General features: G+C 35.2%; 3 protein-coding genes and 1 non-coding gene across 5 annotated transcripts; 1 reads left to right on the top strand and 3 right to left on the bottom strand.

The window, feature by feature from the left end:
• The first annotated feature begins 3,099 nt into the window (after positions 1-3,099).
• On the top strand, positions 3,100-6,323 carry LOC145618316 (uncharacterized). Of its 2 annotated transcripts, none has more exons than XM_081673094.1 (4): positions 3,100-3,238; positions 4,605-5,504; positions 5,640-5,810; positions 5,901-6,323. In XM_081673094.1, the coding sequence occupies exons 1-4, from the start codon at positions 3,233-3,235 to the stop codon at positions 5,928-5,930; spliced, it is 1,107 nt and encodes a 368-aa protein (XP_081529220.1). In that variant the 5' UTR covers positions 3,100-3,232; the 3' UTR covers positions 5,931-6,323. The 2 variants fall into 2 exon arrangements, with proteins under 2 accessions (XP_081529220.1, XP_081529219.1); XM_081673093.1 differs by having other exon boundaries at positions 4,602-5,504.
• Positions 6,324-7,253: 930 nt separating this feature from the next.
• Positions 7,254-7,335, bottom strand: TRNAS-UGA (transfer RNA serine (anticodon UGA)). The gene has a single exon. It is a non-coding gene; the product is annotated as a tRNA-Ser (tRNA).
• A 1,648-nt stretch (positions 7,336-8,983) lies between these two features.
• Positions 8,984-10,551, bottom strand: LOC145616772 (UPF0481 protein At3g47200-like). Its single transcript, XM_081671501.1, has 2 exons — positions 9,907-10,551; positions 8,984-9,773 (listed from the first exon to the last, which is right to left on the bottom strand). Exons 1-2 carry the CDS (start codon positions 10,527-10,529, stop codon positions 8,984-8,986), a joined length of 1,413 nt encoding a protein of 470 aa, XP_081527627.1. The 5' UTR covers positions 10,530-10,551.
• A 2,230-nt stretch (positions 10,552-12,781) lies between these two features.
• Positions 12,782-14,287, bottom strand: LOC145616771 (UPF0481 protein At3g47200-like). The gene is made up of 2 exons (XM_081671500.1): positions 13,666-14,287; positions 12,782-13,506 (listed from the first exon to the last, which is right to left on the bottom strand). The coding sequence occupies exons 1-2, from the start codon at positions 14,285-14,287 to the stop codon at positions 12,782-12,784; spliced, it is 1,347 nt and encodes a 448-aa protein (XP_081527626.1).
• Between the last annotated feature and the right edge of the window lie 247 nt (positions 14,288-14,534).

Here is a 14,534-nt window from a genome sequence, read left to right as displayed (position 1 = left end):
TAGAAGTCATAGAACTATAGGAGGAGTGGATGTTTAAACTTTGATGTGGTATGTGTGGATTTAGATTTTTGAATGTATTTGGTGAGATTTACTCGAATCGGCTATGCCTATATTTGATTCAAAACTAAATCTAGTGGAAAGTAGTCTAATTTAAACTCGAATTATATTTGAAACTAACTAATAATGAAATTGATCTGATTTGAAGCAAATCGACTAGAAGTGATCATTGGGCAGGCCGGGTCGAGGCCTAAAAATCATCCCACTTCTCCAGTCGTGCCAAGTTTCGATCCGGAATTTTTGTGCCCAAATTAACCCGCCCAAAATGGGCGGGCCATGCGGGCTTTTCAAGCCATTTTCAGGCTGTGAAAAAAAAATAACTAAAAATGCATTCCCCCCAAAATAATAAAATTTTGGTTCGGGCTGGGCCCGATCCGATGCCGATTTTGGGCTGAAAAATTCTGCCCAAAATCGAGCCTGGCTAGCGGGCCTGATTAACTTTGATTAGGTCTAAAACAGACTACACTAAATAATTGATAATAATTATATCGCATAATTCAACTTGTATTTTTATGCCTGAACCTGAACCAAAAGCTCAATTATTATGCCAAAAGCTCAATTATTACGCCAAAAGCCTCCATACATTACTATTCCCCATAACTATATGTACTTGACTCAAAAGCCTTCTTACTAGAATATGACTTGACTTGAAGAATCTCAACTCATATCTTAACATAACAACATGTTTACTAACTCTAATATTAAGTTCTTATCAAGTAAATTTGACTTATCAAAGTTATTATTAGAGTTTATTATACTTAAATTGTGAATTGAATTTTTCCTAGCTTTTATTGAAACTTATTAGTACCTTATATCTCACTATGTAAGTTTTATAAAGAATAAAAAGAGAGCAAGGCATTGAGGGAGGGGGAAGAGAGGGGTCGGTCGATGTCAGGGGAGAAAGAAAGTAGAGGTGATGAAAATTCGGGCCGAGCATCGCCTTATTTAACATAAAATATCCAAACCCGCAAAAAGTGACAGGATTGTCGGGCCAAAGCTGGGTTTTTGAACTTTTTTCGGGCCAAGTTCGACGTAAAAAGTGTTTTTTAAATTGCCCAAAAAGTAATTTTTAGATCAGTTTTCAATATCAACAAGATTATTATTGCCTTATTAGTACGAATAATTAATTTTCAATTCATGATTCTATCTAACTTATATGACCTGCAAAATCATAAAACCAAAAATTGATTGTGATACTAAATGAGCTACGGATATCAAATCAGTAGCTTACTTAAGGACAAAACTACTAAATTGAATTTCCCTCAAACTACTTCGTATTAAATTAATCTTAGTAATGCTTTTCAATATACTTACTGGTATAGATTGTAGAGTAATAAGCTTCTAAGATATTATTGTATGAGTAAATGAAAACATTACCTCTATTTTTTGGAATATGTTATACGAAGTATATATCTAGGTGCACATACACCCAACTAAGGGCCTGTTCTCATTGACTGAACTCAACTGAACGGAACTGAACTGAACTCAGCTGAACTGAACTGAACTGAATATTTTATAAGAGAAGGAAATTAGGAGCTGAACTGAACTAAACTGAACTGAACTGAATTGAGCTGAACTGAACTGAACTCAGCTGAACTGAACTGAACTGAACTGAACTGAATTTCAACGCAAGAGAACAGACCCTAATTTAAAGTTAGTTTTTATTTTGCATTAATGAAAAAATAATCATCAAAATAAAAACAAAATACTCACGGGTATACAATGCACCCAGGTGTATATTTCAATCTTTCCCAATTTTTATACTGTATGCAACTTTAAAATTTTATTTATCTTACAAATAATACCTCAAATTTGCATCTATAATAAAAAGAAAGTAGTAATTACATCAAACTAAACTGCTTTTCAAATGCCAAACCACGGGCTAGGAGAATATAAAAATACAATATTGATAATAATAATAATAAGGAAAGTAATAGTTAATTTGTACCCATATTTTACGTATAGCCGCCATTTAGAAACTGGTTCTCTTTCAACATTTCTCATTGAATTGGTCAAATTGAGACTCCCATTCCTTAATCTCCACGATCACCTAGCAGGCTAGCAATTATTTTGAGATCTAAATACAATTAGAAAAAGAATTAATGCTATATGATTTTTTTTTTTTTTTCTTCTTTCCCCTAATAATTAAACAACAAAAAAGTGTCATTTGCAAGCAAAAACTTTTTGAATGTTTAGATTTTATATGGAGACAACATGAATGTGACTTTAGACATGAGTCAACCCTATCAAAGAAGAGTATAAAGCATACTTGTAGTGTAAAAGTTTATTTTTGGTTGAGTAAGTTACAATTGTGATGTGATATATATAATCTCACATTTATAATAGGTGATTTTCTAATTTAGAAGTAACATCATATATTTTTTGTTTGAGAAGTGATTGAGTGAGCTTTAATGTATCAAACTCAAAGTATATTTATTGGAGACAATCTTATCTAAGGCTTGATCACAATTTTCAGGGGTTTTAATATAACAAAACAATAATAATCTATACATTTCAAAATATAATGTATAAATGACAAAACAAGTTGATATTCATAAAATGACTCTAAAATATACTTACTCGATTTTATTTAATTTTACGCATAAAGCACAAACATTGATCAAAGTGAATAATACAAAGTTAAAGTGAGACATTTATTTTGAAACAGAGGGAGTACACCGTGTAATGTGGTAGCATACTGGCATGGTGCAATTGTTATACGTCCTTCCATTTCTCAATATCTAAATGAATTATCGCGGTGGCATGGTGCAACTATTATACGCCCTTCAATAGCCGTGCTCAAATGTTGTACGGGCAATGTCCTGTAGCTAAGATGAAGCAGTCATTGCCAGACTAGACTTAGAATGACTTTAGGTAAGGGTATGTATCAGAAGAAACAAAGAAAGAAAGAATTAGAAGAATTGTCAAATATTATACAGTTGTCTTAACCAAGTCAATGCTCACAACAAATTGTACACTACTATAATATATAAATTAATCCTCCATTTGCATTTTCTTCATACCCACCCTCCCACCATTTTCTTCTTCTTCTTCCTTAATTACTCCAATTATTGTTCTTTCTTTATATATACTCCTAAGTTTTCTCTGATTTTCATTATTCTTTCACATTATCCTCTGTTTTCTTAGGTGTTTCATTCCAAAGTTTGCTGCTTTAATGGCTGTAAGTTTCTTATTCTTTTACTAATACTTTGACCTTTTCAAATTGTGTGTTTTTTTCTTGTTTTTGATTGAGTTTTCTGGGATTTTTTGTGGGTTTTCTGGGTTTATTGAATTAGATGATATGAGCATTTTTTTTGGGTTTTTTTAGATGGTGCAAGATCAATGAAATTGTGTTGCTCTGTTCATAGTTTGTTGACTGAATTGGGATTGGAATTTTGCAATCATTATTTGTTCTTTGTTTATGATTATGAATTAGTTGCAATATTCTTGTAAATTTGGCATTACTGATTTTGGAGATTTTGTGATCAAAACATTGTACTGGCTAATACTTGTAAAGTTGTAATTATATAGCTCCAACTAATTTATATTATATTTTATGTACTAATTATAGTTCTGATATCATTGCATGATTATAGTATTGGTATTTTTTAAGGTAAGATTAGAATGATTTTAATGTTGAAGAATTTTGAGAGATGTCATTAACATTTTAGCAAAGTCAAATTTTGTTAATAGAGCAATAGTGCGTCAACTTATGTTGTCTTGGCAGCAATAAATATTGTCTTGAAAAATTATCACCCCTTTCGTCTTAATGGCAGTACACGCTCTAAATCAACACTTGTTTATTCCACCATAAGAGATTCTTCTTGGGCGTTTCATTTTTAGAAGTATTGACTTTGGTTATTTTTGATGTGGGATCTTTGGTTGTCCAATATAGTATTAAATTATGCTACTAGAGCCCATTACTAAGTTATAAAATTATAATCCTATTCAGGGTTGTGAGATCCTATAAGTGTACATAATATTATAGTCCTAAAGATTGCATTCTGTTTCACAATAAAGTTAAAAATGCTTAACCATATATTATAAAGAGGCCAAAGATAATGGATATCGATTATTGAGCAATTGATCATCAATTAAATGCATTATGCCTTCAGAGTCCAGGAACAGATAACTGTTTCATCAAATATTTTGGCAATTTTGATGTAACATGAACAAATAACTCAATTCCTTCTAATACAAACTCCTTGACTTAGATTCGGTAAAAGATCAAATGAGTTTTTTCGAGTGGCTAACTTAATTAGTTATGACACTCTTTTGTGCAAGTGTGGTTCATGCTGTAAATAAGTGGTACATGTTTTCAGTTACGTGTAGTGTTCTTAGTAAGATCACTTGATGTGAAATGCGTGCTAAATGAATTGAACCCAAATTTGTATTATTACCTATCTTCTTCATGTGTTCTGACTTATGGTTGGTTTGTTTGACAAATTTGGTTAAGGTATACTAGACTACTTACTGTAACTAAAGAATGAAGTTTTGTGTTGATATCATACTTATTACCTCTTGTGCTTTCTAACATATGTCAGCAGTCTAAAGTACCGAAATTTGGTGCATGGGAGGGTGGAGAAAACTACACAGTTTTCTTTGACAATGCTCGAAAGAAGAAGAATAATGGTCAGATAATTAACCCGAATGACCCTCAAGACAATCCTGATATGTTTCCACAAAACGGAGGCCCAGCTTCTGCTCCTAAAGCAGAACCGAAAGGACAGCAATCTAAAGCCCCAGAATTTGGTGCCTGGGAAAATGGAGAAAATGTTGCCTACACCGAGTATTTTGAAGCTAAACGAAAAACCAAGAATGGTGAGCCTACAGCATCAGTGAATGAGCCCCAGATGAACCGAGACATGCATCCTCGAAAGGATCCTCCTGCTCAGGCTCGTCCTGCACCATCTAAATCAGAACCAAAACAAGAATCACGAGCAAAGGTGCCAGCATTTGGTGCTTGGGAAGGTGGAGGTGAAGCTGGTTATACTCAGAGCTTTGAAAATGTCAGGAAAAACAATAGGAATGGCCGTACTGTCACACCAGAACCTTCTTCTGATGCACCTCGCGGTGTAAGTGAACCTACAGCCAAAGAGGGCCGTTCTAAAGTGCCTCAGTTTGGTGATTGGAATGAGGGAGAAAATGGTGCATACACTGCTGTTTTTGAAAATGCTCGGAAAAATAAGACTGCAGGACCTGTACCAGACCCTGTGGAGCCCCAGCTCAACCGTGATGTCAACAATAGAACTCGGCCTTCTTCTGCTGCTGGAACTAAAATTAAGGCAGATGATCATCAGTTGAGAAATGCAAGTAGAGGGTCCAATTCTTCTATAAATGAAACTCCTCAGAGAATTGGAAAACAAAATCCTGGGGGTCATTCACCTCTTCATCAGAAAGGAGGCAGGCATCAGCAAAAACCTCCAGCTGGTCGAGGAAATCAAACTGTAAGTGCTCTTTAATTCCTTAAACAAACCATTTTTCATAATCAATTCCTCCATCAAATGGTTTTTGACTTCATTATTGTACAAGAAAAACAAATACTTGCGTTACTAATAACCTCGTGTTAAAACCTTTGACAGCCAGATAGAGGGACAGCAATTCCAGCATGGGGTGTTTGGCACTCTGATCCTCAGCAAGCTGAGGGTTTTACGGGTGCTTTCACAAGGGCTAGAGAGGAGAGGAACACACCCCTCAACTCGAACATTCCACAACGCTATAACCAGCAACCTCAGAGATCACCAGAGAGAAAGGTTAATATTGCATCATTTGTACTTGTCTGCTGTCTAAAGGATTTGGTTTATATACTCATCACTAATTTACTTATGTTTCTGGTTTTACAGAAGGGAGGTTGCTTTGGATGTTTTGGATAAAGAGAGATGTCTAGTTGTTATTCCAATTATACGATGAAGGCCTAAAGGCTTGGATAATCTTGGGTGGTAATGACTCTTATGAGCTACAAATTGGTTATGTCAAAGATCCAAAAAAAGAGTTTTGAAGAACAGGAATGATTTTCTGACAATGGGTGTTTATATGTGTGCTTTTCTTTTTCTTTTTGGGGAGGGGTAGGGGATTCAATGGTGTAATTGATAACTCTAGTCTATGCTTTCGGGTTTGGGTTCATTAGTTATTCTTTTGAAGGTTCCCATATGATTAATATTCTTTGAAGTTGTTGGTATATGTTTTGATATAGACTCTGAAGTCTGAACTTCCATTTGTAACAATCTTACTATGCATAAATTTGAAGCAAACTTCTTGAGGCTCAATGAGTTACGTTCATGGTCTTTGACTTCCCAACTTATCCACTGAATTCACATATCCTTCTTGCTTGCCCTGAACATCTTAGAACTGTCAAACCATATCAGCATGGTATAGTTGCCTCGCGTCTTCCTGCTAACCTGCAGGAGTGCACATTGAGAGTTGTCAATCCTTCACAGTGTCCTGTACAATTGTATGTATCGTGCACAAACAAATTAAATTAAAAGCAGTAGATAACTAGCGATAATGCTCCACAGTGAAAATGGTATTGTGGCTAACTATTTAGGCTAGACAGAAATAAGGGAAAGGAAAGTAGCACCAAGTAAGCAATGCTGCATTTAGATGTAATGACTTCTCTATTTCCCTATTACGCTCTACAATTCTTTTTGAATAATCACTTATCGTCTTGCCAACATGAACAAGCATGTATCATTGCTGGAAACAACAATCAAGTTTGTAGATTGTAAACAAGACATAATCCTGAAGTTTGGAGATGATAATTAACCTCATCATCATCATCAACTTTCAAGATAACTTGCTATGAGCATTCACTTTTTTGCTACCAAGAAGTACTTAGATTATTGGACCACTAGTAAGGAAGTAGTTTCAGCTTAGCTAAAAGTCTCGAGTTCAAGCTCTCAAAATACAAACCTCTAAGAATTCAACAACATTTTATTAGGAGAGTTTTCTCTTCAATATTGGTATGTTCTGACTCAAATCCAGATTAGTTAGAGTCTAATAGGCTTTTGATTACAGGGTGACATACACTAAAAACTTTTTTGCTACTCGTATTTAACAATTCCAAGCTTTTCTCAAAGTATGAATGGTTAAAGACATTTTTAAGCTCTAAATTGCTAGAGTAAAAAGTTAATGTAACCCATTAATTTAAAAGCTAAAACCAAAAAATGATGGAAATTTGCAATTCAAAAACATTAATTCGTCGACAGCAGGGTTCGAACCTGCGCGGGCGAAGCCCAACAGATTTCAAGTCTGTCTCCTTAACCACTCGGACATATCGACATTTGCTGGTATAATTGCTAAAGTAAATTTTATAAATATAAATAAACATCTTATTTTGATAATTTTTTTTTTGTTTATTTAAAAATATATTTTTCAAATACAAAAAATATAAAAACTCTGTAATCTGTATTCCTAACAAATGATTTATTTCTTCACGAAGATACCGTCTGATTTTAAAAAGCCCAGGAAAGAGAGTGCACACCATCTATTCGACAAAATGCCTAACTGAAAGATTCAGAATATACACTAGTTTTGCATCTGATCAGTAATCACCCATTTGAAATTTATGTCTTCTAACACAAATTCAACCAATCTCAGGTTTAATCTGTTCCTAGCTTTAGGCATTTTGACTGCCAGAACCATATCAATCTGTGCAGTTTCATCTTTTTTACATTGTGATCATATGTCATACACTCATACTCACTACTTTGTTCAGATATGGCACCACTTTCTGAGGATGTTCCGGGTTCGAGTAATCGGGTGTCTTCAGGGTTAGGGCTATAAGACAGTAGAATAAGGTCTGCATTAAATATGTTCAATGTACAAATTTGTTTATTGCATAATAACCATATGGGAAGATAAAAGTGTCTCTAATTTACTAGTATATGTATTTGCAGGTTCCTGAGATTGGGATTTTGGTACAACAATGTAATGCAGTGTAACTGTCTAAGTATCTCCATGTATATGCACAGTTTGAGTGACATCTGGAGGCGCAGCCTATACCGAGAATCCAGTCAATGCTCACCACTTTCTGTTAAGTTGGTGTATGGTGTCTGCTGCTGCATTTGGTGTGGAAGGTAAATCCAGTTTTATTTCACAGTATGTCAAAAAAGAATTGAGGTTGATCAAGCAATTAATGTCCTTTACTTTTGTTTCTGATTCTTGTGTTACTTACATGGTATTTAATTATGGTAGCTATTAGTATTATTAAGCAACTCAGGGCTTAGTACATGATCCCGGTATCTTACATCCATCTATTGGTGTGTAAATGTGTAATCAATATAAGTCAATCGAGATTTAAATTTCCCCTTATTTAACTGCAAATCACACTGTAAACATTAGTAGCCATGTTTTTGACAATCAGTAACCTGAAAAAAATTATGGCTCACTGAACGGTGCTACTGAAATTAATGGTCAATAGTTTCATGTTTTAAGTGCTAGGTTAATTGACTATTTTAATTGGTCATTAGGATATCTCTTTCACATTTCTGTTGGGTATTGGCCTAAGGGGAAGGGCATTCTAGATAGTGCAGTTTACTGATGCTGATAGTACTTGGAGGAGGAAGATAGTCGGTTAATAGAAGGAAATGAGATTCAGAAAATGCTATAAATAAGGGAGAATAGGCAAAGAGAGATGCATCCATAATATGAAATTGTTGCCTTAGCTTAGTCTACTCTTGGTAGTTTATCAGGCCACTCGAAAGCTTTACATTCTATCCTTTATTTTTGCTGTAAATCAATACTATAAATCTAAATTTCTCTCTTCAACTTTTAATTCTCACTCTAGAAATGCAGTTCATAACATTATTCAAATACAAAGAAAATCACAAGCTAATCATGCTCAATAGCTACATGGAAGTAATGTAAATGAACTCTTACAAATTCATATTGTAAATTTGTAATTACAGAATTTCATTAGATATCTTTTCTATTTAGTATTTGGCCTGTGGTAAGCATAGACTGCATAGAAGCTCTGTATGGCAGTCAGTAACAATAAAGTGATTGCAGCACACAGTGAAATGATAGCACAAGGATTATAAAAATGGTTGTGAATCAGGGTTGCTCGCCATCTATTTCTTCTCTTGCTATAGTAAGCATTCACTTCTTTAGATAGTTTTGCATAGTAACCATCATGTACGTTCACTAGCATATCCTTAGATATGCTCTTGAACATGTCGACAACTTTAGTATCATCTCCAAGAATGATTCCATGACGGTGAAGGTGGCTTACATCTTCTGGGGATTTTATCAAGCATTCCATGAAGCTCACATATGATGCAATCACTGACTCACTTAACTTCAGATGACATTGCTCAAAGGCTGCTACATTCAGGAGGATGGTCAGTGTGCTGTCATGTATCCAAATGGGAGGGATTTCAAGAACCCCACTCTTGAACTTGATGTCCAAGAAACAGCTGGTGTTATGTTTCCTGAAAGTTACTCCTCCCTTTTTGAGCTCAGTGGCCCTATGTATGACTTGTTCATGGCTTGAAAGACTATCTGGGCCTTTTGCGTCATGTAGGCAATGTAGCCACCACTTCAAAGCCCCAGGAACAAGCTTATCACATACCCTTCTAATCCAATGAATTTCTTGTATACTACTGGAATCCTGTTGAGGCATTAGAGGCAGTAGACTTCGTCTAAAAACATCAAGGACATGAAGGCATTCATCCTGCTTGATTGAACGTTTCAATTCATTGAACTCGTTTATGGATGGTCTTATACCTGTCATGGTGGATCAGAAGTAAAATATATTGCAGAGACTATATTATGAGATGCATAATCACTTAATCACACTGTTAAATCAATCACACACTACATGCTTTCTCTATGTTCTAATTCCAAGATTACCTGACAGCAATTTTTGGATTGAAGAACCTTAGAACTATATCCATAGCCTGGTCGTTTTGGTGATGATTACCAACCATGTTCATTAGCTTAAGTAGCTTGTCAATTATAAAAAGTGGAACTTGGTTTTCCAGCATTATCATATCTAACACAATGTCTTCAATAATTCTCTTAATAGAGAAAATAGTGTTGCCGCCCTTCGTCCCTTTAGCTGGATAACATCTGAGGAGCTCAAGGATGAAGCAGCCATCAAGGACCATCATCTCAACAAACTTATTGCTGCTAAGCCCGACTTGTTGCTGATAACAAGCTCGCGCTTGATCTTCAACTTGTTTGATTGTCTCAAGGTAAAGGTTTAGGTCCTGACCTGTGCGTTCTAGGATCTGGTGCAGAGCAACCCTCTTGTGGAGATCCATATCCCGAACTTGTTTACTACCGATGTGGTATGGCTCTATGGATACAGTCTGGGGCTCATAGACTTTTTTGCTCTCTAGGTTATCTCTTATGCGATCAGGCATTCGATATATGCAAAACTTTTCTGATGAATTTTTTGAAACATACTGCTGGGCTTCCTTGAGTTTTTCCTGAATTGATATCACCCACTCTAGCTGTTCTTGAGAATCCATTATTCTTCTATTTTCGGACCTTCTGCTGGTCAACTTTTAGTGAGGATCAGCAAACATATGCTAATAATGTCTAAAAATATTACAGGATTGATGTTATCATGTGAATATGACCTTTCTGAATAAGATAAGATAAAAACTTTTCTCACCCTTAGAACATGGAAATGAGATTATTTGAATCAAGTGATCAGATCAAAATACATCAGTTGTCTGTCGTATGCATACAAATTTCTCCTGATTGTCCTGAATGTACTTTGCTAAAAAATCTAACTTCATTACTACTTCCTTTTAATCTTTGGCTCCCTTCCCAGATTGGATCTTGCTTTCAACTGTACAGCATGCATGTATTAGTAATGAGTGATATTTTTGTATTTATTATGAGCACTGTGATGAGATAGTCCAATTATAAGGCCAACAGTTTCCATCCCAAAGCCATTTTGCTATAGGACTAGCCTGTTAGCCTTATAAAGTGATTAACTCTCTTGTTTTATTAATGTGTGGCACTCACATGTGACTTTTCATGGGGGCTAGAGTATTAAGTTCCAGTGAAGAGTATTAACTCTCTTGCTTTAAATTGTCAAGCTGTTAACCATGTCGTCATGATGCAGATACCTCTCTTCCTACACCTTAAAAGTTTTTATTTTGCTTCATCAATTTCTGTGGGTGTCATTAAGGATGGGATGAAACATGTTAGAGAACAAAGCTAGGGATCTATAAAGGAACTTTTGAATGAATCAGGAACATGCACAAAAGTTTCCTTACTACTATATTTCTGATTGAATGTCACATATACACACATTGGTTTGTAGTGCGTATCTAAATGTACGAATGCTCACATTGGATTAAGATCTGACTTGCCTTACTTTAAAAATTAGAAGTACTGCAGGGTTAAAACTCAATCAGACCAGTTTTCATGTTCTGCAAATAGTTTTATTACCGCAGCTATAATCAGATGATTCAGATCTGCGAATTAAAAGTTGGAATTACACATTCAAACATATCAGTCTGGAATCAGATTTCCTTTATTTATTTATTTTTTTTTTTATCATTCTCTAACTTGCTACTAAACTTAAGTTTTAAGTATCAAATTATGTCTATTGTCTACCCCTAACTCCTTTGAAAATGAAGGTATTGTTCTATTAAACTTATGAATCTTTCAAAATTAAAATTTTCAAACTAGTTACTTAATTTCTTCATATTTAACTTGGGAATTTTACTCCTAAAATTATCAGATTAAAGTGATAGAATCATAAAAATAATTTCATTTCCTAGAGGAAGACCAACAAAATTGATTCCCATTCAAAGGGTTATTATTACACACACATATAGTACCCTGCAACCCAACATCAGCAAACCACCAATTAGTGACCTTTATGAAATAAAGATATCATTACTTGCTTATATGTGTTCATCACAGAGCTTGACATTCATGATTAAAACTGTACCAAGGCATTTCTTATAAATTTTAACTTGTTTTTTTTTTCTTTTCAACAGGGATTTCAGGATGAAATTAAGCAAGTCCAAGCTTGGAGATTTCCACTGCAGTTGGTGACACGTTGTTTTGGACAAACTGACAGAAGAATTGCAAAATGAGTGGCAAGATAAGAACATTCAAGTATTGACTGTGTGATAAGTCAGTTTTGAATTACAATGGGTGTGTTTACATTCTATTTATAGCACAGAAAATATAACTAGTAGAGTTTGCTGGAGAAGATCGGTCACTCTTAATTGTTCATCTAAGAGTTCTGACTTCGAGTAACATTGGTCATTTCAATCAGTTCAATTCCAATCTCTCGCTTCATTGACTCAATTCACAGTTCATCAAGGTTTATACAAATGAGTTGTGTGCTAGATTGGTCCAGAATCTTGGTAATAACACTGTCATCTTTTCATTTTGACTTTTAGTAATACACTTATCTTTGAGATTGAAGAAGTCTGCTGATAATTCTTTTTGGTTTTAATTTAATTTAATTCCACTGGCATTCTGATCTACTTTTGTTGTGTTACTGGTGTGTGCATACTTAATTACTACTGCACTAGACCTTTTAATGAAGGTTATTCTGTTGTAATTTAGAATTATCAATCTAAATCCCTCTCTTCAACTTTCACTTCTTGCAGTTCATAAAATCATCCAAATGCATTACAAAGATAATAACAAGTTCTACATGCTCAATCAGCTACAAGGAAGTAATGTTACAACTGTTACAAGTGTATATTGTAACTACAGAATTTCATAGGATATCAATTCTATCAGATTAAGAATTTGGCCTGTGGTAAGCGTAAACTGCATAGAAGCTCTGTATGGCAGTAAGAAACAATAGAATGATAGCAGCACCCAGTGAGATGATAGCCCAAGGATTATAAAAATACTTGTGAATCAGGCTCGCTCGCCATCTGTTTCTTCTCTGGTTGTAGTAAGCATTCACTTCTCTAGATAGGTCTGCATAGTAACCATCATGTACATTCACTAGCATTTCTTTAGATATGCTCTTGAAAATGTCAACAGCTTGAGCATCATCTCCTAGAATAATTTTATGGCGGTGAAGGTGACCTACATCTTCTGGGGATTTCAACAAGCATTCCATGAAACTTACATATGATGCAATCACAGAATCACTTATTTTCAGATGACATTGCTCAAAGGCTGCTAGATTCAGGAGGATGGTCATTGTACTACCATGTATACAAATTGGGGGGATTTCAAAAATACCGTTCCTGAACGTAATGTCCAAGAAACCGCTGGTGTTCCGTTTCCTGAATTTTACTCCTCCCTTCCTGAGCTCAGTGGCCCTATGTATGACTTGTTCACGGCTTAAAATACTATTCGAGGCTTTCCCTCGAAATCCTTGTTTATTAATGGTACCCTGTTGAGGCCTTACATGGATTAGACTTCGCCTAAAAACATCAAGGATGTGAAGGCACTCTTCCTGCTTGAGTGAATGCTTTAATTCATTGAGCTCATTTATGGACATTGTTATACCTGTCACAGTGGATAGAAATTAAAACTGTGGCAGATACTATATGCTGAGATGCATATATATATATATATATATATATAGTCACATAATCACACTATATACTATATGCTTTAATTTCTCTATGTTCTAAAGATTTATTCATCAAGAAATTTCAAGATTACCTGACATCCAATCAGTATTGAAGAAGATCAGAGCCAAGTCCAAAGCCCGGTCATTTTGGTGCAGATTACCAGCCGTGTTCATTAGCTTAAGTAACCTGTCAATTATGAAAAGTGGAATTTGGTTTTCCAGCAGTATCATGTCTAATACTATGTCTTCAACGACTCTCTTATTAGTGAAAATAGGGTTGCAGCCCGGTTTTCCTCTAGCCGGATAACATAGGAAGAGCTCAAGAATGAAGCAACCATCAAGGACCATCATCTCTACAAACTCATTGCTGCTGAGCTTGACTTGTTGCTGATAACAAGCTCGCGCTTGCTCTTCAACTTCTTTGATGCTATCAAGGTAAAGGTTTATGTCCTGACCTGTGCGTTCTAGGATCTGGTACAGAGCTACCCACTTGTAAAGATCCATTTCCAGAACTTGTTCACTGCCGATATGGTATGGCCCTATGGATACAGTCTGAGGCTCATAAAATTTTTTGCTCTCTTGGGCATCTCTTATGCGGCGAGGCATTTGATATATGCACCATTTTCTCCCTGGTTTTCTTGCAACATATTGTTGGGCTTTCTCGAGTTTTTCCTGTATGGATATCACCCAGTCTAGTTGCTGTTTAGAATCCATTTTTCTTCTCTTTCAGATCTTCTGGTAGCTTCTGCTAGTCACCTTTAATGTAGAAATATGTGCAAATAATGTCTTAAAGTATTACAGGAATGATATAATCATGTGAATATGCTGCAGAATTAGATAAGAATAAGAAGTTAGAACATGGGAGATGGATGTGAATCATGTGATCAAACTACATAGTCGTCTTACCTACTTTTGTTTTAACTCCAAGTTAACCTGCAAGTTGTTTTCCTCGCAGGTCTAA

Source organism: Chenopodium album, chromosome 26, assembly GCF_948465745.1.
Source record: "Chenopodium album chromosome 26, dcCheAlbu1.1, whole genome shotgun sequence".
Taxonomy (NCBI): Eukaryota; Viridiplantae; Streptophyta; class Magnoliopsida; order Caryophyllales; family Amaranthaceae; genus Chenopodium; species Chenopodium album.
Note: the sequence above shows the minus strand (reverse complement) of the source record. Positions and strands in the feature narration are given on the sequence as shown.